The sequence below is a fragment of the Bos javanicus genome, chromosome 17 (genome assembly GCF_032452875.1).
Source record: "Bos javanicus breed banteng chromosome 17, ARS-OSU_banteng_1.0, whole genome shotgun sequence".
In the NCBI taxonomy this organism is placed as follows: Eukaryota; Metazoa; Chordata; class Mammalia; order Artiodactyla; family Bovidae; genus Bos; species Bos javanicus.
Genome location: NC_083884.1, coordinates 62548843 through 62574198, shown reverse-complemented (window position 1 = coordinate 62574198; position 25356 = coordinate 62548843). Strand labels below are relative to the sequence as shown.

The 25356-nt window shown below is 40.7% G+C and overlaps 1 protein-coding gene across 8 annotated transcripts in view; it reads right to left on the bottom strand.

The window, feature by feature from the left end:
• HECTD4 (HECT domain E3 ubiquitin protein ligase 4) overlaps positions 1-25356 on the bottom strand; it is a 170695-nt gene that overhangs the window by 27602 nt on the left and 117737 nt on the right. For all 8 annotated transcript variants that reach the window (XM_061384991.1, XM_061384982.1, XM_061384985.1 and 5 more), the window contains 19 exons: positions 24542-24822; positions 24135-24324; positions 22812-22893; positions 21084-21286; positions 20107-20242; positions 19130-19312; positions 18515-18679; positions 17941-18110; positions 16918-17033; positions 13753-13856; positions 12456-12617; positions 12190-12338; positions 11705-11784; positions 9027-9190; positions 6653-6890; positions 5746-5882; positions 5143-5269; positions 3366-3503; positions 1608-1744 (listed from right to left, as the gene is read on the bottom strand). In XM_061384991.1, the coding sequence (XP_061240975.1) occupies positions 1608-1744; positions 3366-3503; positions 5143-5269; positions 5746-5882; positions 6653-6890; positions 9027-9190; positions 11705-11784; positions 12190-12338; positions 12456-12617; positions 13753-13856; positions 16918-17033; positions 17941-18110; positions 18515-18679; positions 19130-19312; positions 20107-20242; positions 21084-21286; positions 22812-22893; positions 24135-24324; positions 24542-24822 (2962 nt within the window). The remainder of the gene's footprint in view (positions 1-1607; positions 1745-3365; positions 3504-5142; positions 5270-5745; positions 5883-6652; positions 6891-9026; positions 9191-11704; positions 11785-12189; positions 12339-12455; positions 12618-13752; positions 13857-16917; positions 17034-17940; positions 18111-18514; positions 18680-19129; positions 19313-20106; positions 20243-21083; positions 21287-22811; positions 22894-24134; positions 24325-24541; positions 24823-25356) is intronic.

The following is a 25356-nucleotide window of genomic DNA, read 5'->3' as shown; positions in this document are numbered from 1 at the left end:
AAATTTAAAGAAAATAGTGCTATATTTCTGTAACAGTTCAACATACATTGTTGCCAGGTAAAATTTATATTCATTGGTTTTATGTTAATTTTATAAAAGCAGAGATTAGTCTTATAGCTTTATTTTATTGCTAGTAATTTAAAAAAGGTAAGCTCATGCATGTGCATTCTGGACTCCAATAGCAACGTAATCTTTCTTTGTGTGTGTTAATCATTCAGTCGTGTCTGACTCTTTGTGACCTCAAGGACTGTTGCCTGCCAGGCTCCTTTGTCCACGGGATTCTCCAGGCAAGAAAACTGGAGTGGACAGCCATTCCCTTCTTCACGGGATCTTCCCGACCCAGGGATCGAACCTGGTCTCTCACATTTCAGACAGATTCTTTACCATCTGAGCCATCAGGGAAGCCCAATCTTTATTTAGGGATTATTATTATTATATTTAAAGTAATAACAAACAATACTATTACTTTTTCAAATAATAATTCTGGTATCTCTTAAGTAGTCTGATTCCCTTTGTTTTAATCTTTATTTAGGGGTTACTATTAAAAAAAGGGAATCAGACTACTTAAGAAATACCAGAATTACTACTTTAACAAATTTCTATTTTTGTAATTTTCCTGGCACACATTTCCCTTGCTGAAATATATTGTCAGTTACATACTTTCTAATAACTAGAGTCAGAAGTTTGTATCAGAAGGGAGTGGGAGATATTACTGATGGAATTTTCTACTTGGAAGTTCACCTTAGTAAACCACCAGTCAATAGCTTCTCTTTAAAATGTCATGATTTAAATTATGGTCTGGTAAAATGGAGTCAGTTAAAGATGTAAAACCTTTCATTTCAAAGCATCAGTGATAACTAACATTATCTGTATCTGTAGACAGACAGATAACAAAGCTTATCTATGTGGTGATAGCTACGTCTTTATCTGACTTCTAGGCTTGATCTGTGTATTATTTCTTCCCTTTTTCCTGCATGGGAAGCATAAATGCAAGCACATATATGTAACCTAAGGATCACAGCCTTCAAACAGGACTCTGTTTTCAAAAGAAAGCTTTGGTACGGCCCTTACTTTCTTCTATTCCTTCTCCCCTGCCACCTCCAACCTCTTGAGAGGGTTCTGCAAAGCCGAGAAGAAAACAACTGATCTAGTTTAATACACACATTTTATAGATGGGGAAATCAAGGCTGGAGAGAACCAGTAACATGATGTGATCAACAAAACCATTCCTTTGAATCTGCATAACAATTGTGACAATGACAGATCGTTCATTCAACAAGGCCAACAGGAGAATTCTCCCTTGGAACTTGGTAGATATAAAGCAGGGGCAGACTGAACATGGCTGATGGAAAAAGTCCCCAAAAAACCCTGCAGTGGCAGTATGGTCTAAAGTTACAGACAACACTGAAAGTTAATAGCTTACACTCTACCATCAACTCTGATCTGGGCCCCTGAGAAAATCTCAGGCAAGTCATCTGGCATGACAGCACTCAATCTGGTTTCTTTATCCTGACTCTGAAGAGTAATCTATCTGTATAATCACTTTTAAGGTACTTGGAGGCCTGGGCATGAAAGTCTGTACTGTATATAAAAGGCTGTTCACTCACTGAATCAACATCTAAGACAACTCCATGAAGCCCAAAGGTTTTCAGCATCCCTCGGATAGCAAATTTTGGCAGGGCAGTTCCAACAGTGCTGCTGGCTACGTTATTGCTGTCTGGAGAGCGTGTTACTACCGTGAGACCTGAGGAAGGTAAAGGGGAGAAGATTTTTCAGGAGCAAGTAGCATTAACATGTTGGGACCCTATATATTTTAGGATACAAATAACTCTCCAGCATTTACCAATACCCTCAATGTAGTTATAGCCCCAAAGGAACACAGCTTAGTCTGGAAGATAATAAAACAAAGTGCTGTGAGAACTGTGGCAATTCAACAATAAAAAGACAAGCCAATTAAAAAACAGGCAGAAAATCTGAATAACCATTTTTCCAAAGAGAAAAGATATGCATGAAAACATGTTCAACATCATTAGTTTTTAGAGAAATGCAAGCCAAAGCTACAGTGAGATACCATCCTTCACATCCATTAAGATGGCTATCATCAAAAAGACAGACAATAGTAAGTGCTGGCCAGGATGTAGAGAAATTGGAATCCTCATACGTGCTGATGGGAATGTAAAATGGTGTAATCACTTTGGAAAACCATATGGCAGTTCCTCAAAAGGTTAAACATAAAATTACCATATGAGCCAGCAATTCCACTGGGTCCATATATTCCATATATACCCAAGAGGAATGAAGACACGCCCACACAAAAACATGTACACAAATATTCACAGCAGCATTATCCATGATGGCCAAAAGGTAGAAATCACCCAAGTGCCCACCAATTGATGACTGGACAAACAAAACAGGGTATTATCCATACAGTGGAATATTACTTTGCCATAAAAAGGAAGTACCAACATGAGTTACAACAAGGATGAATTTTGAAAAAGAATTCCATGTGAAAGAGGCCAGACACAAAAGACCACACATTTTTTTATGAAATGTCCAGACTAGACAAATCTATAGAGATGAGGAGGTACAAAGTACATCACTGGTTGCCAGGGGCTAGAAGGAAGGAGGAATGGCAGTGGTGAGAGTACAGGATTCATTTCAGGGGATGAAAATGTTCTGGAATCAGAGGCAATGGTTTGGAGGCTGCACAACTTTGTGAATATACTAAAACCACTGAAAGGTATACTTTAAAAGGGTGGGTTTTATGGTCTGTGAAGTTCTTCTCTCAAAGAGGAATCAAAACAGAAAAGTAAATACATATGCCTGCCCCTGCCCATGAGGTTCTGATATTTTTGTGAAAGTCTAATAATGAGTGGGTTTAGATTCTTTTTTGCGCTTTTCTGTATTTTTGTTTCCTCAAAATCTGCAACAGATTTTAAATCAAATGAATATATACCTTCTATAAAATTCTAAAAAGCATAGTACAACTACATATTCATGGTTCATTAGCTGGGCAGCCAGGATTAAGCCTGAGAGGCCTACCTGCAATCTTCCAGCCACGCCCCACTTCTCTGTCTTCAAGTGTTCTGTCTCATCCTGCTCATGCAACAGGTTCTGGGAAAGTGCAAGAGGCCCCTAGAGGCCAGATAAGCATCCAGTTTCCCCACCAGGGAGCCAAGGGCCTCACGAGGGAGAGCTCAGGAGAGCTCAAATCACTCAGAGTGAAGAGAGTCACCCTAGGAGAACCAGCAGCTGCCTACTCAAACTCATGTGTGGGAAAACTCAACTTCTCATTTCAGGGTAAGTTTCTTTTTTTTTTTTTTCAGGGTAAGTTTCAAAGAGGAAGGAAAGGGGGGAAGCAAAACCTTTTCGAACTTTATCAATCGTGAACTTGTTCGCTTCATCTTTAATGTCTTCAATGGTGGGAAGATAAAGGTCTCTTGGGATGCCACCATTCTCCTCGTAGAGGAATTCAACTGTCTGCCGGGCAATATCCACCATGCCTGAAAGACAGAACAGAACTGGTAACCCTCCAGAGAGCACACGATCTTCAGTCCAATCATGACACTGACTTGTACCTAGCATGAGGACAGAAGGGGAATTCATGGGAGTAGGCAGGCTTTTGGGAATGGTAATTGTACAGTGTCTATCAAGTTTAAAATACTCAATGCCCTACTTCTAAGAAACTCTCAAATCTCTCCCACAGAAACACAAGCTCAAGTGTGTAAAGGTACAGGGAACACTCCCTGTAGCACTGCTGGGAAGTATAACCCAGGAAAAAAAAATGGAAAGAAAGAACATATTCATCTTAAAAATGATTGTACATTATTATGCAGTCATTTCATTAATGACTAATTAATAAAATTAATTAATTTCATTAACTAATTTCGTTAACTCAAGAGAACAAACTACGGGACAAATGGAGAGGAAGAAGAAAGTGAGGGTAGTGCTGCACTTTTTTCTTTATACATTCTTGTACTGTGTTTGATTATTGCTACAACTGACACAGGTTGCTTATTTAAGAGCGAAGGGCAACTCCATCAACTTCTTCTATCCAGTACTGAAATTTGCTCTGTTCCTCTTTCTCAGTGGGATAAAAAACAATAATCAACCCCCCCAAAAACACACACACACACACACATGCATATACTGATTAGTCCTGGCACCAATCTGAGAAAAAGGAATTACTTAGCTATCACTGGAAATCAGGGATTCAGTGTATTAGTTGGTCAAGAAATAAAGGTCTTTTGGTGGTTTTTCTCCTTATTTGTTCCTAGTCTCAGTTAGGACAAAAGTTAAAAGAGAGCAAGTACTGTCTCCTTACACCTTCTCTGACTGCCATGATGATGACAGAAAACCTGATCTGATGGTCCGAGGGAAGGGAGCTGTGCCGCTTAGAAAAAGGCATTTCTGCATCTCACAAAGCAGGTTTTCACAGATTAGAAAAAGCCTTAAAACAGAAATCAGCTATCTGCATTTAAGACTAACTAATAATTCACTGTCTGCAGTCAAACTCCGTTGTATTCTATGTGCCCAGTGGACAAAAAAAAATCTCACCATCATCATTACTGTGACATTTAATTTTGGTCAGACTACAAAGCCTGCAGGATCTCCAACCAGGGATCGAACCCGTGCCCCCTGCAGTGGAAGCTCAGAGTCCTAACCACTAGGCTTCCAGGGAAGTTCCATGGATGCTTACTACGTGCCAGAAACTGTTCTTAGGAGCTTTATCTGTGTCAGCTCTTTAATTTTTCATACCGTTATTGGTTCCATTTGAAAGGTGAGGGAAGTTGAGAAAGGTTAAGTAACTCTCCCCAGGCCATAGAGCTGGTAATAGCACAGGCATGATGTCAGAGCCCAAGCTATTAACCACCAGGCCATCCAGCTTCCTGGTATAACAAGGCCAGCTTCATTCTAACAGTCCATCAACTTAAAATACTGAGCAGAACTGACAAGCAAAGAAAAGCCTGGCGAAGAAAGCAAAAGACCACAAAGTTCAATAAAGGCCCAAGAAGAGGACACTGTTAAGTCTGGCCCAACTTTAGATGAGCCCCTCTTTTCTGATTTATTCCCTGAGTTTCATGTAAACACATCTCTTCAAGCCATGAAGTGGGTTCCATAGGAAAACATAAAGCACCAGACCTAGTTGTAAAGCACCCTTTATCTGGTCCAGTCCTGATTTCCTCTCTGCTTCGTTGCGGAACCGTCTTCGGATGGTAGGAAAAACCTTGGTCTCCCAGGCTTTCACCAGCAGGGCATAGTGATCCTCCTGGAAGGAGAAGGCAAACGTGAATGGAGAAGGAACACCTTGTGTCCTTTCCTGACTTACTACGGCTTTCACCCCTGAGGTCTTCACCCCGCTCAGATGCTAGTGGCAGAAACACACCGTGCAGACCGTCAAACTAACTACACCCTCAGAGGCCAGGGGAGGCAACAGCTGGCTTGGAGTGAGCTCTTCCTTTCCCTCTAAAGCCATATAAACACTTCACATGATTCCAAACTTCACTGCTGAATTACCATCAAAGTACTTCTTTCTCCAACATCCAGATTGCTGCTGGGCCATGGAGCCAAACAGATACAGCTACTGATATGTGGTTTAGAAAAATGAATACCCCAATTACTGTCCAAACACAATGATATATAACTGAAAGCATAAAGACTTAAGTTTTGCATGCTCAGATCAAAATATTCCTCGTGGCTTGTCTTCATCACCAGGGAGCTAAACGATCGCTGTGGGGCTCTTACCTGTGGGATGTCATCGTCGTCATCATCATCACTTTCGTCATCTGCAATGGGGGGTGGGTGGGGGTCTGGCCCAGAGGTGATGAAATTCTCATAGCTGAGCTCCACTTTATAATGACAGGAAGTATCACTATCATATTCTGTAACAAAGCACAGTGACAGTGAATTCTAGGCAAGGGCATATGAACTCATACATGGACAGATCAGATTCTCTTAATTTGTGAGATATAAAGACTCTTAGTTCTTAGAGGAATTTTAAACCACAGAGTCAAGGAATAACTAATCGTCTACAATTTCCTTGAATCCTAAAATAGTTTATATGGATATAATTCATTTAACTCAAAGAAGACTTTAGATGGTTCTTCAATAAGATACAGAATTAAACAGACTCTTAAAACAATTTTCAAACCAGTATCCCAAGGGCCAAATATGGCTGCAGACATCTCATTTCTTGAAGCTCATTTTTATTCAATCTTATTATGAGATTTTTCAAATAATCAGGAATGTTTTTAGTGCATACCTACACATCTACCATTTAGATTCCACAATTAACATTTTATTATTCTTTGATGGGTTCCATTTTAAATCAGTTTAAAAATGATTAACATTTAAAATTAGGAGATTTTATATAAAATTCTGTGGTTCTTAGCTGTCTCATAAAAAGTGGACAATCTTTCAGGCCTGCATTTCCATGTGGCAATATTCTGTTGGTTCTGAGTAGTGGCAGACTTTTTCTATGTGGGGGATGGACTCTCCAGATCACCAGGCTTCATCCTGGCTCCCTATTTTATCTGGGCCTATTACCCCATTATCAGTGGGCACTGGAGTATGTCCAAGCTAAATGGGTTTATGGAATTAACAGCATTCCCATTTCCAAGAAGCAGGTGGACCCTGAGGGGAGGGAGCTTACGTTGCTGAGCAGTGGCTACGGCAGCAATTCGGCATGGTGGCCCATGAGTGCCCGGGTCTGACGCAATACTGGTGCCAGCATCGTTATCACTGTCAGAGGCCATGGCAAAGGGCAGGGCCTCGAAGTTAGCGCTAATTTCCTCGGCCAGGTCAGTGCACAGGTCGGCAGCATTGCGGTGGGCTTGCCCTTCAGCGTAGGCAAATGGGCGGGAGCCAAAATTAGCGCGAGTCTTGGTGTTCTGGAAAGGAAACCAAAGAAAGGACTTGAAAGGAGTTAGGTTACTTACGTGCTCACTTTGAACACCTCCAAGTGGACTTCATTCACTGTCCCCAGCTATGGAGAGTCTGTGACCCTGGGAGAGGGGCTGGTGCAACTACAGACCCTGGTGCTTCAAGCTTGGCAAGGCTGCCCTGCCCCTCACCTCACACTCATGCTCTTTGCTATTCAAGCTCAGTGACCTTTCTTGTTTCCAACACTGTTCCTTTCTACCTGACGCCACTGCACATGCCACTGCCTTCACCTGCAACATTCTTTCCTCCAATTTTGTCCATTTAAACCAGTTAAAATTCCAGATCTGGCTCAAACATCACTTCTTCAGGGTAATACGGATGTGACCAGATTGGCTTCGTACTTGCTTCCTTCAAGTCTATGATTCAATCATACTGTGATGATTAATTTTATATGCTGATTTGACCGGCCACAGGGTGCCAGATTAAACATTGTTATTGCTGGTGTGTCTGTGAGATTAACATTTGAATCGGTGGACACAGTAGGTCCCTAATGTGAGTGGGCACTATCCAATCCATTGAGGGTCTGAATAAAACAAGAGGTGGAGGGAGGAGGAATTCAACCCTTTTCCCTTTACCCCTGCTTGAGTTAAAGGATATCTCACTCCATCTTCTCTTTTCTCTTGCTATTGGACTGAGATTGAATCAAGCCATGCCTCTCCTGGGTCTCTGGCATGCAGATGGCAGTTCATGAGACTTGTCAGTCTCCAAAGTAACATGAGCCAATTCCTCAAAAGAAATCTCTCCCACCTCTGTCTACATACACACACACACATTCTTTCTCTCTCATATATATATGTACACACACACACACACACACATTTATGTGAATGTTTGACTAGTACCTGACTCCTCCAACTGGATTTAATTGCACAAAGACCGTATCTTTTTTGCTCATTGTATGTCCAGAGCTTAGCATAGTACTTGAGATATAGCATTCAACATAGGTGCTCAATAAATAAATATTTATTGAATGAATAGAACAGGCTGACTAAATTATTGACATCTTTAATCAATTCACTGAAGAAAGAGCAAAGATGCTATCAGAGACGTGGTACAGGGGCACATCCTACAAGATCTTCTAAGTCATTCTAAGATTTGGGCTTTCACAATATGTGACACAGGATGCCACTGACCTGTTGAAAGCAGAAGAGTAACATGACCTAACCAACATTTTTAAGGGATCACTGTAGCTGCTGTGTTGAAAAGACATGTAAAAGGGCAGGAACTCAGGGGATGGGAGAAGAGGGAAACATAGGAATACTGTAACATGCTACCCAGAAGGTGAGGGTGGCTGGGCCATCAGCTAAGTGGTCAGATTCTGGATACATTTTGAAGGTAAGTCAACAAGGTTTGCTGACAGACTGGCTGTAGAATGGGAGGAAGAAGAGGAGTCAAGAAAGAGGCAAAGGTTTTTGGCCTTAGTGACTGAAGGAATGGAGCTGCCATTTCCTGAGACAAGGCAGGCTAGGGAAGAAGCAGGCTGGGGGTGGGGAAGAGTTAGGCTCAGTTTCAGACATGTTAACTGGAATATCTATTTCTAAATGTTGTCTAGGCTGCTGAATATTTGTGTCTAGAATTTACGGTGAGATCTGGACTGGATATAAGGATGTGGGAGCTACCAGCATGTAGTAAATAGTAATGTCCCATAGAACATTAGTTGTTTATAGGTGCTCCTTAAAAACAAGAGTTCCATAATTAAGTATAAGTGTAGGGATGCTAGGTTAAATAAAGTTTAATTTTTAAATCTTTACTGAAGGATACCTCTGAGCTTTTGCTATACTAAAAGCAACCCAAGAGGGCCATGTTCCAAACTTATTTAACCACAGGCTTTTTCTACTGGCGTTGGAAGAACACCAGCGTCCCTTGCCTTGTTGTTTAGGAAAGATGGCCAAAAGGAGATCAAAGCATTTAAGCACTCAGATTCAATGCAAAGGAAGGACCCACTTCTTCAGGTTTTTTGAGGTTCTGTCATCAGGTACCACATACTATGTCAACCACGCCACGTCTAGAGTCTAATTTTTCCATTCCCGATGGAACAAATTGCTGAGGAGAATTTGGTTTTCATTCCCAACAAGACAACCTGCCTTTTTCTGAATATGAACCACCGGCCACATCCCACCCGAGACATCTTCGAGATACGGTGAGAGGCGCTGCCCACAGTATGTGAAGTACACACGGCCCTTGGCAGGCTGCCCGGGTGGAGGAGGCGTCCCCTCGGTTCTCTCCCAGCCAATCCCTGCCACGTCACCTAGGGCAGAAGGAGACAACACTTTTTTTTTCCTTTTTATTGACTATTAAAATTCCAATATGTAACTGGCATGCGGTCACGTACCATTGACTGTCATAGTTTTTATTTATTCATGCCATCAGTTACAGTTGAAAAAGACATGGAATACCTTGTATTGGGTTGGCCAAAACATTCATTTGGGTTTTTCCATAACATCTTATGGAAAAACACAAAGGAAATTTTGGCCAACCCAATATTTAGATATATATAAAGTAACATAGTTTCCCTGGTGGTTCAGACGGTAAAGAATTCACCTGCAATGAAGGAGACCCGGGTTTGATTCCTGGGTCAGGAAGATCCCCTCGAGAAGGGAATGGCTATCCATGCCAGTATTCTGGCCTGGAGGATTCCATGGACAGAGAAGCCTGGCAGGCTGCAGTCCATGGGTCCACAAAGAGTCAGAAGACTGAGCCACTAACACTCACTCACTCAAAGGAACACAACGGAAATAAACAATTTTAAAAAGAGAAGTCAGAAACTGTTCAGAAGAACAAAAATAGTAGTGTCTACATAGTTACATAATTACACATGAAATTTAACCTTTATTTTCCAGGCAGCTAAAACAAAAATGAAAAACATTGGATATGATTTTTTAATAGAGGAATACAAGTTTTTCTCTTTTGACATGTACAAGATTGCTTATGAATAAAGATAAGAAAAGTAGTGTTTTCCCAGCAAGTTTGCAGATGACTTAGAAAGGGTCTAAAAAATGTAATTTAAAACTCCACCTACAGTGTAAACTAAACATACATCATTAACTCATATTATGACTCCTTAGTTATATTTATTTAAGGCATTTTTCAGGAAGTGAAGATAATACAAGCTAAGCTGCTTTCTGATGAGATGACTAGATCCTGGGATGAACTTAGAGAACCAAGGGGACCATGTCCACCACATCAGCACTATAGGCTGCCTCAGGCAAGCTGCTAGTGCACATAGCTTTACAATTAACCCACTGTAAACTCTCCAGTCAGTGCATGAAGTTCTGTGATTCTGCTTTTGATCAGTCTCACATGCTTTCTTTTTTTTTTTTTTGGCTGCACTGCATGGCTTTCAGGATCTTAGTTCTCCAACCAGGGATCGAACCAGTGCCCTCAGAAATCAAAGTGTGGAGTCTTAACCACTGGACTTCCAGGGAATTTCCAGTCTCATATGCTTTTGATACCACTAGGCTGGGTTTCCCAATGGCTGGGGACTTGTCATTGTTCACCACGGCATCTGCAGGGCTAGAAGAGGGCCCAGCACATAGGAGATGCTCAAAGAGTAACTGTTAATGAACAGACACTGAAGGTGTTGGTACTGAGGTTGGGATCCTGTTGTTAAAAGTAGGTTCTTAACTCCTAATACCACACAGACACATTTCTCTAAGAAAAGAGTAGGTAGCAGGCTTGCTTGAGGTCTGATCCAAAATTTTCTCAACAACTAAAATATGATCAAACAAAACAATCAACTATAACAAACAAATAAACCACCTAATTACGGGTCCCCTGCTCTCTCTACTCCCCCTCCCTTTGTGCTTAAAGCACTTAAGTACTCAGCAGGTTACAGAGTTCTGATCCATAGAGAGAGAAACAACCTGCCAGGAAGTAACTTTCTAAGGCATAACTTGACCATAACTGAAAATACCATGCTCACTGGTAAAGTACAATTTAATAAGCAGCTCCCTCAAGGAAAAGTGATGACCAAATTACCCCCTCAGACAGCTACAAGAAGTTATCTGTCGGGTTCAGTGACTCAGGAATCCCTACCTAAGCATCTCAGATCATCTATCACATTTAATAATTTCAAGTTTCATCAGAGATGATGCTAAGATGTATTGTCTGAAAATAAGTCACCAACACTTTTGGCTGCTTCTAATGTCAAGAGGACAATATTTGTATTATGCTACTTCTGGAGCAGTTAGGGCTATTCCTCTACTATTTCCGATCAAGTTATTATATGGAGGCTTAAAAAGACAAGGGGAAAGATTTTCTCTTTATTGAACCGACTATGTGACTAAAACACCTGGGCAGAAGATCTGCTGAAGCTGGACTGGATGTTTAGCCTGCTGAGAGCAAAGTCTATAGCACATTGTCTTACCTACTGATAATGCATTTCTTGAGTGCTTCAAGGTGACTGGTAGGGGTGGGGTTTGTTTTTTTTTTTTGAAGCTATTTATATGTTTATTAATGAAAAGCTAATTAAAGACCAAACTTCAAAGAAAAGCAAAATCTCAGATTTTTCTAATGATGGAGGAATGACAATTACTGTGACTCCTAAGTTACCAGTGGAGGCTTTAATGACAACAGTGCCTCATAAAATGAAAGGTTCAGTGTAAACTAGGGGACAGCAATGACAAGTATTTCATTTTCACTAGAAGACAGTGTCCATTTCCATTTGCTGAGTTTCATTAATTTTGACCTATTCTGGCCCAAACCTGGGAACAACAGAAATAGACAAGGTACAAAAAAAAAATGCACCTCCCACCATGCTCACCAGGAGAGAGAGTTACGTCTAATCGAACGCTCTTCCACTGTAATAAACTGGAGCCATTGTAATGCACAGCTCGGCCATTGCTATTGAAAAAAAAAACAAAAAAACAAGAAACAGTCAGAGACAAGGCTAATGGGCCAACATAGAGGAAGGTAAGCAGTGAATGGGTGGAGGAGTTTCAGTAGCAGGAGAGTAACCAGAAGACAAATCCTAAGAGCTCTTCTCTTTCATTGAACTTGAGTGTATTTCCAGCTGGTATTGTCTACATTTTTTAGGGTAAAGACTATAATTGTATTACTATAGTTTTAAAATACCCACATCCATGTTGGTTGTTTTTTTTTTTTTTTTTTGCCACACTGTGTGGCATCTTAGTTTCCTGACCAGGGATTGAATCCATGCCCTCTGCAGTGGAAGCAGAGAGTCTTAACCACTGGATAGCCAGGGAAGTCCCTATTTTTTTTCAGGTAACAGTGATAGCAGCCACTTACTTATGGAAAAGACAGGTGCCCACTGGATTAGTCCATGCCCCATCTCTTTTCTCTGCTTCTGTAGCAAAGCCAAAGGAAACTATTGGTCCAGTATCATCATCTGTATCTCCATAGGAAACAATTTCAATTTCCCAGTAGAAAGACGGGGCCTGAAGAAACACCAGGAGTGGGCAGACAATCAGGGCTCAACATGGGCCCTTGAACTTCCTCTTTCTCTCATATTTGAAGGACAGAGGCAGAAGACAAAGGGTCCTGTGATTTCTCACCTGAACGGGCAGTGGTGAGGTGGCGTAGATAAATGTGCCCCTGGGCAGACCGCCCCCTGCACTGGGGTCTGCTAGGAAGGTGACAGAAGTGAGATGCGAGGAGAACATGCAGGCTCGGACAGGTGGAAACACTCGTGAGGGGCTCCACGTAATCTCTTTGGGCTGCATTGGGGAAAAACACTCTCATTCAATAGCATTGTGAACACAAAATGGAGATGTTGAGATTTCAAGTGACATTTTTTCTCATATATTTTTAACTGTCTTATTTTGAAATGACTTCAAATCTATAGAAAAATTATAAGAATACAGCAATTTTTGTATACTCTCACCTAGTATAAATAAAATTTTTTGAGATACAATTCACATAACATGTAACTTTCCCATTTAAAGTGTATAGTTCAATGGATTTTAGTATATTCACAGAATTCTACAATCATCACCACAAACTGTTAGAACATTTTTGTTCTCCTTAAAAGAAACTGTACCCATTAGAAGTTAATTCCCATCCCTCTCTCCTCCCAGTCCCTGGTAACCACCTCTATGCTTTCTGCCTCTCTGAATCTGCAGGTTCTGGACATTACAAGAAATGGAATCATACAGTATGTAGTCTCTTGTGACTGGCTTCCTTCACTTAGCATCATTCCAGTTTTGTCCATACTGCAGCATGTATTAGCACTCCACTACTTTTTAAGGCTGATAATGCTCCATTGTATGAACATGCCCATTTTATGCATTCATTCATCAGGGGATGGACATTTAGGTTGTTTCTACTTTCTGGCTATTATGACTAGTGCTGCTAAGAACATTCACAGATATGCCAATATTGGCCATTTTTGCCTCTTTTGCTTTTGCCCCTCAAGTGAAATTTGTTTTTTCCCTGTGAGTCTGCTTTTTCGTTTGTTTTATTCACTACTTTGTTGTAGTTTTTAGATTCCATGTATAAGTAATATCACATATTAAATGTCTTTCTCTGTGCCACTTTTGCTTTTTAGTCACTCTATGTATACTTTTTAGTATTATTACAAGATGAACTACAGATCTAAAATTTTGAAAAAGTTTTCTTTTTTTGTTTTTATTGATAATGCAGAAATTATTTACAGACTGCCAAGTTCTGCTCCTCTGCTGTAATCTTTCAATGTTCGGAATGTCAAGTTGATGTGCTTTGACATTCAGAGATGACAGCATGTCATATACCTCCAAATGGCTCTGCAAACACCCCTTCTAAAATCATGAACGTGCTGCCTGGAATTCTGTAATTCTCTGATGCTGCGTGCTGCAGACACAGCAGAGGGCTCACCTGTCTCCGGTCAGCCTGCAGCGGAGGCGGCGGGGGCCGAGCACAGTCCCGGTAGAGCATCCTCAGCCGTTCACACTGCACTTCCACAACTGCCAGCCGCTCTCCTGGAGGGGAAGATGTCGAAGACGTGCAAATAAATCCTACAACTCTGGAGAGGGCTCCAACTCTTTTGGAGTTGGACCCGAGCAATGAAATACAGAGATTATTCAAATTCTTACAAAGAGCAAACACCCTGAGACATCTTTGTCTCCTACGTGTAGCTCAGCAACAAAGCAATGCAGTCAAGTGCACGGGCCCTGACGTTGGGCTGCCTGGATCCAGAATTTGGTTCCATTACTTGATATTTAACATCTCACTGCCAACATGGGGGTAAGGACAGTACCTGTGCCTCACAGGATGGTTGTGAAGACAAGACAATGGAAGTTAAAGCCTTTAGCCGAGTCCCTGACACATGGCCAACACTCAATAAATGAAAGCTATTATTGTCATCTCCCACAACCAAAGCACAGGGCCAGATGTTGGAAAATAGAAAGCTAATATGAGCCGAAGTCCCTAATCTGGGAGGAGAGAGAAGACGTGTATATGCACACATGCACGTGACAAAGAACGCAGTGCAAGGCTGAAGCATTATTATGCAACATAAGAAACAAACCCGGGCAAAGGTGAGAGACAGACCAAAGACGGAAGCATTTCAATGGCCAAGTCTGTGGCTTACTTTATCCCAGATTCACTTTAGAGAATCAATATATTATTGCTTATAAATTCTATGACACATTCATTTATGAAATTAAAAAACCCTGATATATTAAAAAATAAAAATCAAAGAACTCTTTCTCTTCTACACACTACTTTGAATCTCATGTAGTAAACAGCATTTCTTCTGAGCACAGACTCTAAGTGGGCTATAAGAACCTACTGCTGTGTTGGAAAGTAATTCAGACATAGTTTTTCTTTTTTTCTTTTAATACAGATAAATCAGCAAACTTAAATACCTACTTTAAACCTTAAAATCCTTTCTGGTAATCCAATATGTGAGGTATTCAGGACTGTTAAATTTGACATGGATTTCCCTGGTGGCTCAGATAGTAAAGAATCTACCTGCAATGCAAGAGACCTGGGGTTCAATCCCTGGGTCGAGAAGATTCCCTAGAGAAGGGAATGGCAACCCACTCCAGTATTTTTGCCTGGAGAATTCCATGGACAGAGGAGCCTAGTGGGTTACATGGGGTGTAACCTAGCCTAGTCCATGGGGTGGTAAAGAGTCGGACACAACGCAGCGACTAACACTTTCACTTTCTTGACATAGGACACTATTTTAGAATATAAATTGCTGTGTATAAGCTCATAGTCTTCTATTTTGTAGCAATTAATAAGAACTTCCCACATGTTTCTTTCAACTCTTTGTTTCTATAGGGTTCTTTTCTACAGGGGGAAAAATGGGTTAGATGGGTTATTATTAAAGCTATTTGCTCTAAATTATTATGATTTCTGGCTTATACATTAAGTACCAAAGTTAATTTCACAGAGTAAGATAAAATGTATTCTATTTTATTCTATAAAATGTATAAGAGAGACCCAGAATGAGTCCTAGAGAAAAGCAAGTGATTCATTCAGAAGGTTATATGTTTGCTAAAATCAGTCAAATAAGTCTTAGGATGCAACCTAAGCCAAGAATATTAAAAAAGCAGAAGTAGGGAACTACCTATGACACATACAAAATTAAATAATGAGCAAGTGTTGAGTCACAAGTAATTTCACTTGAGAAGCCGAGCAAGCAAGCTCCTTTTATTTTGTTCTTGCTGTCTCTTTTGGGGGGATCTCTCTGAGGCTTTTTAATGGTTGCTGGCCCCAGACAGCTATGCTTATTAAGGGAAGGAGATTTGAGAAGAAAGATAGATATAAAAACGAAGATGAATTAAAAAGCAAAAACAAGCCGAAAGAAATCACTGTCACATGAAAAAGGACAAAAATTTAAGGACAGAGAAATTAGAGAGTTACAGAAAAAAAGCAAATAGCATGAGAGACAGTAAATAATATAGGTAACAAAAATGACCAAAAAATAGATAAGATTAAAAACATTAAGGGAGGTAAAGATATCTATTTTTTCTTTAGTTTATTAAAACATTAGTACAAGAGCATTGGAGAAATGCTAATCTAATTGTGAACAATTATATTTAGAGTCCAACTAGATCCTTGAGGATAAAGGGTAAATTTTCACTCAGAAAAACCCAGGCCAATCATCAGTGTACAAGAAATTCAAGAACACAAAAACATATTAAATGACACCATAGGATATACAAAATCCAGACTATGGGAAACTTCAACAAGTAAGATACTGAGGGGAATTTGTATTTTAAAAGCGATTTAAAAGACAACAATGAATTACAATGGATGAATTCTAATTGGATTCTGATTCAAATAAACAAACGTAAAAACAAGTATGACTTTGAGAAAATTAGAAAGCTGAACACTGACTAGATATTAAATAATATTAAATTATTGTAAATTTTTCACATGTGAAAATGATATTGTGTTTAAGAGCCCTTACTGAGATACACACTAAAATATTTACAGATAAATAAAAGGAATATCTAAAAATCTGCTTAAAAATAATCCAGGAGGATGCAGTGTAGAAGAAACAGGATTGATTATGAGTTGATAACTGTTGAGACTAGATGATGGAAACATGAGGGTTCATTATACAAAAATAGTCTATTTTTGTATTTTTTTGAACTTTTCCATAAGCACACATACAGACACACAGAAACACAAACACACAAAGATGGATGTTAGTGCAAATTTCTGGACTCTGAATTCACATGTGGCCAATGACAATAGTCAGAAAGTATCCATAGCCCTAAGGGCAGGTCACAAAGAATTCTAATACAGAAATGAAACCCACTTATTAATATGAATGGGGCAAAGAAAATACTCTGACATCATGGTCCTAAAGTTAAAATGAAAAATGCTGATTTTCTAGTTGGCATATACTGAAGCTTTTTATTTACATTTACAGATTTGAAATGAAAGTCAGTCGTGTAAGTGCTGTGTCTAGAGCTTAGCTGTTGGAAGTGTATGTGAAAACAGTCAATATTCCATTCCAGATTGTCAGTGTGCTAACAAACCTCGACACAAAGGATAGAAAGGAAAGCAACAGGTACTTACCAGCACTGCATTCCTGGGCTACTAGGTTAAGAACTTCAACAGCTGCTGGACACTGCTGTATGAATTCTTCACAAAATAAGCTGTCTTCTAAAAGCTGGGCCATGACCAGGCATGCTCTTAATGTTAAAAGATTTACAATATTTCAAAGTCATCAATGGTCATTCTCTAAAAAGCCAACTGTGAAAAACATTTCAATCAATTTTATCCACTAATTTAAATAAGGTTCCAACTCTCCATTCCTCTTGCTTTTTTACTGAGCTGCATTGGTTTGAATATATGTAACTAGCTTCTCTTTTCCCACACAGTAACTGCTGACACTGCATGGACAATTGGAAAAAGGGGAAATGGCTGCCATCTCCCTACATGAAGACACCAAGTGCCAGCTACAAAATAAGCACTGTCTCCTAATACCTTTTCCTAAACTTTGCTCTGTAGGCAATATTAATGTTCTGAGAACAAGAAGGACCCAAATGCTTGGGAAGTCTGTATACTGACCTCTCTCACCAGATTCAAAACATATATTAGAACTTTCTGGCAAGTTTCATTTTCAAAAGAAACTTGTTGCTATTGTTTAATTATAAATAAATGTGTTTTCTTCCAATTCTGACACTTGTGAGCATTCCCTAATTTTCTCCTCAGCAGTTTAGAAAGAGACTAGATAGGTACTGATGTGGTCTGAACCACTTAAAAAAGGGCCAAGTGACAGAAGACTTCCTGTGATAGAACAAAGCTCTTTGACCAAAGCAAATCAATGGGGTCTATGCGTGCACTCCATATACCAGTCATATTTTGATTGTTTATTTCCTTAGGGAAACAGCTAAACTTTATTTCAAAGCTAAGAAGTTGGGGAATGCAACAAAAACTGTAGTAAACACAGCACAAATGGATGGTTTCTGTTACTCAGTTTGGCATGAAGTTCATGCTGTGGACCCAGTAAACCTGGCACAGAGAGGCCCATGGAAGATGCCTGTCCCTCTGGCCTGCACCACTCAGCACATTAGGGGGTCTCTGGAGGGCGCTCACCTTGTTCTTATTTCAGCCAGGAGCCGAACGACTGCCATCACAGGAGCTGACCCATCTCCTGCTGCAGGAAGTGAGGTATGAATAGAGAGACTTCCCTCCTGAGGAAGCAACATGGACTGGACTGCCTGTACTACCTTCTCAGTAATGGACAGTTTATGAAGAGGCAATGCCTGATGGCGGTGGGAGGGGGAGGAGGGGGCATGGCAGAAAGTTAAATTCAAGTAGTTAGTTTATAAGAAATGAGGGTGTTATTATCATCTGGAGTTAATTCTCAAAATTTCAATTAAAAAAAAAAAATCACCATACAGAAAATTGCAAGCTAGACCAAAACAATTAAACATACAATATACTGCGGAATATTCCTCACCAAAGAAATGAATTTGGTCATTTAGGTAAAAATCTTCACATCAACGTTACTATTAAATAATTACACCCAATATGTAAATATATATCATAAGTAAAATTTAAGAAAACCAAGTATTTGTGCTTCAGCACTATGCACGTGCGTATTATTCATTACAGGATGGTTACCATTTGCAGTGACATTTGAGGATACATTTAAAAATCACCTTACCTCTGATCTTGGAACACAAAGTCTAGACAATGGAATAGTCAGTGTGTCTGATGCTTGCGAAGTCTTTCTACAGTCTATGGGTGGGAATCTGACCGTAGCTATACCTTCCTGTTCGTTGATAGAAGCCACCACTCCGATGCTTCCTGATATTCCTCTACCTAAAACCTAGAGACACAGATGGGTTAGCACTACCTACCAACTCTGATGGTGTGAGCAGCGATCTGATGTGACAAGTGGGAGGAGTAAATCTACAGCTGTCATTATGGCATTACAGCAATAGGTTCTTATAATGCAGACGCCAAGCCCTGAATGTGAGTTAAAATAATAGGTCCTAAAACCTTATGTCAAGGTGATCACAGTATGAAGCAAATTCAAGCCTCAATTCTAAAACACTCCCAATATTAACACCACCACAGGACACAAGCGTTTTAACTACTGTGCAGTATTGTACTGATGTCTGAATAATCTGCAGCACTGTGTGGATGAGAAGCCACTTGTTTCTTAGCTTGAAAAAACAAGAATTTTTGTCCAGCTGGGTGTCTTACAGCTGATAGATGAATCAATGGACTTATACACAAGGAAAAGCGATGACTTGGGAAAATGGTGGCTGGTTACCTGGACCTCAGACCCGATCTTGATTGTCTCTTTGAAGCCTCCAAGTGCACAGAGTGCAGCCACAGCCTGGCGGGCAATTCTCTGAAGTTTGGCAAGCTTTCTGCCACTGCTGCTGCCATTTTCCAGAATGCTTTCTGCATATTTCCCCAACTGTGGAATGTACATCAGTGCACGAGACAGAACCTAAACATATGAAGCAGCCCACATGGCAGGAGTTAGAACTTTGGTTGTTTTCATAATAAGGGTGGTGCAGTGTCAACAACAGGGCCCCTGGACTAAAGGAACTCTGGACACAGGAGGGGTGCAGTAACGAGCAGGAATGACCACTGATGTTCTTGCCATATTGGTCTTATGTAATTGGACAAAACTGGAAATGAACAATCTTGAAATATGAGCAAATCAAACATAGTTAAAAAAATAAAAAAAACCTAAAATAAAGCCAAAAATTTATCTGAAGAAAGACCTTAACAGCATATCACCTACCTTGGAACACCCAGTTACCTTTAGGATATGTTATAAGGTGTTCACAAGATGAATGACTATGAATAGGGAAACTGATGACCAAACTCTAGTTTTTGGGAGACTGGACTAGTTTGTCAAGATGAATTATTGAAGAGCTCAGGGAGTGTAAATCCGACAGAGGCCTCCTTAATACTCATCAACTCCACTTAACAAATCCAATAAACCAAGGATGCATGACTTCCTAATGTTAGTACTGATTGAACACAAGCAAGGAGGAGAAACAAGGTGTGCTATTCTTTCCCTGAGAATACTAGCCTGCCTTCTGTGAAATCAGAACTGGCAGTGATAGGAGATGTGGGTTAACAGAGTTGAAACAACTAAATCAAAGCAGATTCCAGGGGGAACACAAGTCTATCTGGCTGAAGTGGGGACTCTCTCTGTTACAATGTCCCTTGCTAGAACAAAAAACTGACTTCTGTCCTGCTTCCTCCTTTAAGCAATAACAGCGTACTAACCTTCTCTGCTGTCGTGGTCCATATCTGAGCAGCATTTGACTCAGGTGCCATCAGCAAGCTATGAAGCAAGGCGATCACCTCAGCAGCCATGCTGTTTGCCACGTGCCCACTGATGAAAGGTCGGACGGGGTCGGTCCTGCAAGTGTCAACAGGGAAAAGTGTCAAGGCCCCGTGATGGTAAAGAAGCCAGAAGAGTGGCTTTAGACTTGGCACCAGATGGAAACATTTTCTAATTATGATGAGTTAGCCAAAAAGTTGGTTTGTGTTTTTCTGCAAGATATTACTGAAAAAACTTAATAAACTTTTTGGCCAGCTCCATACTAGAAAAAGTGGATTTTGATGACTTCTCTGCATCTGCCTCTGGCCGGCAAGCATAAAATGTCACCCAAACTTATCAGGGGCAACATGTGCTCATCCTTCTGTACACAGCTGGAATGGTGACAAGTATCGTTTGGATGAAGTAAAGGAAGCAAGGCCAGAATTTACTACTGCTGCTCAAAAAAACTGTAGCTGGTGTTCCTGGTGGTGGCCTTTCTCAGAAAAAGAGTCCTCCAGTTTCAGATGTGCACTCAGGCTGGAGGGCCTCCCTATTCGTCCCTCACAGCATCAGATCCACCAAGTGAATGGTCATCACTGGTTGACTCGACTTCAAGAGCAGCTACTACGAATGCTGGGTATTTTAAGCCTCACTTCCTCACTTCCAGCAGGTCAAGGGGAGGATATAAAATTAAAACCTTCAGGACTTCCCTGGCGGTCCAGTGACTTCTCACTCCCAATGCAGGGGGCATGGTTCAATTCCTAGACGGGGAACTAAGATCCCGCATGTGATGTGGCAAGGCCAAAAATAAATACGTAAATAAAAATAAATACTCTACAAAATAAAATATAAAAAAATAAAATTAAAACCCTCAAAACAAGCCCCTCACACAGGAAGTCTGAGAAGAGAGTAGACAGCTTCTGTCCTAGGAAGACTTTACCTGGCGAGTTCAGAGTTTCTCTCTCGGCAAATGGAGGTTTGGGCAGTCTTCTTCTTGTCCCCTGTGGACAGCCCGCTCACGGCCTCTGGGTTGAGAGACTCCACGGGTGGCCCAACACTGACAATGAGGCCTGACTGTGCCCACTTGGTCGCTTTTCGCAGAGCAGCTGCCGCCTCTTCCGTAATCACCTCACAGCAGCCACCCTGGGGGTCAGTTTAAAGATTCTCGTGATACTCTTTTCACTCTTCTCAGCACTATTTGTTAAAAAATCTGTGTCCTCCATCTAGGCTCATTTTTATAGATGCAAATACTAAAATATTAGAACTGTAGAAAGTTAAATCTCCACACATATCCCTTGTCCTCAGCCAGACAGAGATCACTGCTAGTCTGCCAGAATTTTTTCCCTGCAGATTCTGACATACAGAATCATAGGTCATGCTACAAGCAGTTTTGAATTCTTTTTAACAGTTATCAAAACATTGTGAATTTTGTTCATTCATATGAATCTGATACCATAAAATATCATGAATATCCATGTCAACATAGACATATCTGGTTACTTTTATGGTTAGACAGTATTTCGTTGTTATTGTTTAGTCACTAAGTCATGTTCGACTCTTTGTGACCCCGTGGACTGTAGCCCGCCACGCTCCTTTGTCCATAGGATTTCCCAGGGAAGAAAACTGCAGTTGGTTGCCACTTCCTCCTCCAGGGGATCTTTCCAACCCAGGGATCGAACTTGAGTCTCCTGCATTGGCAGGTGGATTCTTTACTGCTGAGCCACCAGGGAAGCTCAGAGCATTTCATCAAATGGGTGTAATAATTTCTTTAACAAATCCCCTATTTATGGGTACATGAATTCTATTTTATTTTTTTTACAAACAGAACTGAAAAGAATAAGCTTGTTTCTGGATACTTGAAAATGCCCTATTTACCCTCACCGTGGCAATAAAGGGTATCATCAATCTTAACATTATCAGGGTGATAAGGTAAAAAGACACGGTACTATTATTTTTATTCTTTCCCTTTATTTATTTACTGTGTAATTTGTGAGACTGAACATATTTTTTATGGGCTATTTGTCTTTATTTCTTATTATCCAATATTATTACTCATTTAACCTTTCACCCTATGATCACTTTTAAACTATCTTTTATGCTGTAGAACTTTCTTAACAGAGCTAAGAAAATTTCTAGGTCAAAATCAAGAGTTCTCTTCCATATTTTAATATTAATGATAAATTGATCTTTTTTAATTTAAACTTTTTATTTTCTATTGGGTATTAACAATATTGTGATAGTTTCAACGTGGGTAAACCTATGGCTGATTCATGTTGATGTTTGGTTGAAACCAATGCAAAATGAACAGTAAAGCAAATTATCCTTCGATTAAAACAAAACACAATACTGTGATAGTTTCAGGTGAACAGTGCAGGGGACTCAGCTATACATATACATGTATCCATTCCCCCCTAACTTCCCTCCCATCCAGGCTGTCATACAACACTGAGTAGAGTTCCATGTGCTACACTGTAGGTCCTTGTTGGTTAGATGATAAATTGATTTTGACTAATCTTCCTGAAAATAGCCTCAATGACTTCAATTTCTCACACTGCTTCTTTGTGGTAACGTGAATGTTTAAAAAAAAATTTCTCCTGAAAACCTGAAGCCTGGCAAATGTTCTCAACTGTGGTTCTCGTTGGAGCAGGTTCCTCCACGTTGGGGTTACCTTCGTCATGTCTCGGTCCATTTTCACAACTTTCTCCATGTTGGCACCAGTACCAAGTCGGAAGGGCCGTCCTTCTGAGCTACTGAAATGGGAAGTCAGAGAGAGGCAATGATTTTACAGGATGGTCACAGCTGGGGACTGCAGGCCATGAGGCAACCTGGTAACGGTCAGGCCACCACTACACGCTGTAACAAAAATCCACAGTAAGACTCAATTTTTCGAAAGGAAACGCTCTTTATTGCTCAATTATAGCACTTTTTGGGATCAAAACAATTTTTTTTAGTTATAACGATAATTAAAAACCTGTGTGAAGATGACAAACTAAGTGACAAGCTGATCCTAAAATAAAGAGAAGGCCAGGCCCATGGGAGGCCTCAGTGAGGGATCTAAATCTCCAAGTAAGGCAGTTTTAATAACAGCCTGGACTGCTGCCTGGGTGTTAATGACTGGATCTCCCTTTCTAAGAATTTAGCTCCCCCTGCCTCCTCAACCTGGCTCTCAAAAAAGCTTTCACCAAGTTTGTATGATGACATTTCACAGTGCCCAGGAATGTGCCTTGGAAATTTCTTCATCTGTGCGCTGACTTCCCCTGACTCAGCTTAGCCTATGCCAGTAGCCCACAGTGCTTTTGGTTTCTATCATGGCAGACAAGGGACCTGATTATGAGGATGACACCATCATTCATTTGAAGAGAGGATTCTTCCATCTGAGACAAACATCTCTGCTAAATTCCCTAAATTTCTCTTCTAAATTCCCTAAATTTCTCCTAAATTTAGGAGTTTGTGTTCTGTGGGACCTTCTCATTGTCCTGGATTCCACTAACAGGGCCCTGCAGGTTTGTAATCTTTGGACAATAATTATATTTTTTACTTCTTTGTTGGGCAATCATATTGTTCATACTTCCAATTAATTATGGCTTTTGAAAAAGTTTCTTCTTTACCTCATAGTCAATGGTATCCCTAATTTTACTATGACTGAGGGATGCCCATAACTGAAAACCAAGCTGCATTATTCCTTCTCACAGCTGAGGTCACACTACAGATTTGGTTGGACACAAATGATACATACTCAATAGGACTTCCACTCTGTCGGGTCCAGAGAGACAGTACAGAGTTATGGTTAAAATTTCAGGCTCTAAAGTCAGAGGGACCTGTGTCTGCGTTTCAGCTCTGCCTCAGTTTGTCTGTGTGTAACGACAGGGATGATAGTAGCAGTGATTACTTGTGATGAGGGCTGAGATGGTTGACATCTGTAAGGGGCTTACTCAGCACAGTGCCTGTGACGTGGCTCATGCTTGAAGGCATGGACTATTAAGATCATCACCTTAGTAATGGCTGCAGAACTTCATGGGACGACTGGTCTTCCCGCTTGTGGATGAAGATAGAGAGCTTGCCATCCACTGCTTCACTCTCTTCTCCAGGATCTTTATCGCCTTTTAAGGAATTCTTGGGGCTGGTTTTTGTCAATGTGGTGTCAGGTTCGGAAGCGGTTGGAGAAAGGACTGTCTGACATCCTTTAAGCAAACAGAAAAATTGCAAAAAGTTGTTTGTGCAGCTCCCCTGGATGGGGGAAGCACTGGCTTTGGAATCTCTCTTTCCTCCCTCTCTCCTACCCTTTCCCCCTTGCCTTTTATCATAGGAAGCACAGCTGCGACTGTGGACAAGGGAAAGCTTGGTCTGATCATCCACAGGAAGTGACGGTGCCTTTCTCCAGTCCTGGATGTGACTCACCTGGGACCACGTAGTCTGCCAGCTTTGCCAAGAGCAGCGAGGCGATCTTGGACGCTGGGTCGCTGGGATCCTCCTGCTCGCTGTTTAGGGAGGGGACGGAGTAGCTCCAGGGTGGGAGCTCCACGTTCCCACAGTCTTCTACGCTCATCAGCGGGAGTGCCGCCCGGCACAGCTGAAGAATGATAAGAACCAGCTTTGGGGATGGGCGTTGGTCAAGTAGCAGGGAGAGGAGTTTGGACACACAAGCTGGCTGGCTCAGGATGGCTTTACCTATATGACTCCTGCAAAGAGAAGAAGAAAAGGGCCACAATGCTGGGGACGTTGATCTATAGAAATTCAGAAACAAAGGTTCCCTCAATGAGGTTAAACAAACTGACTTCAGATTTCATGGGAAGACACAGATTTTTGGCAATATGTTTTTATGAAGGTTTTGTTATAACCATCTGATGAAGGCTCATAATTGACGAGTAATACTTTAAAAGATTTTTGAAAATTTTTTGATTCCTTATGTTTAGTTAATTGAGATCCTCTAGTTCAGCATGATTCACAGAGCATCAAGGCTTAGAAGCCCAAGCTAGGAGGCTTTTAATTTAGTCTTTTATTCCTTTTCAAGAAGTGCTTCAAGACCAAAGAGATAATACAGTGCTGTACAGACCTCAAGAGTCTGGGCTCTGCCACAGCTGAACCTGTTACATTTCAGCAGAAACCAGTGAATAAGCAGCCTTAGGTGGACAAACCTCTGTGGGCCTCACAGCTCACACATGATTAAACCTCCCAAGAATATCTTCTTTCAAAGACACAGCATGAGAAGGTGA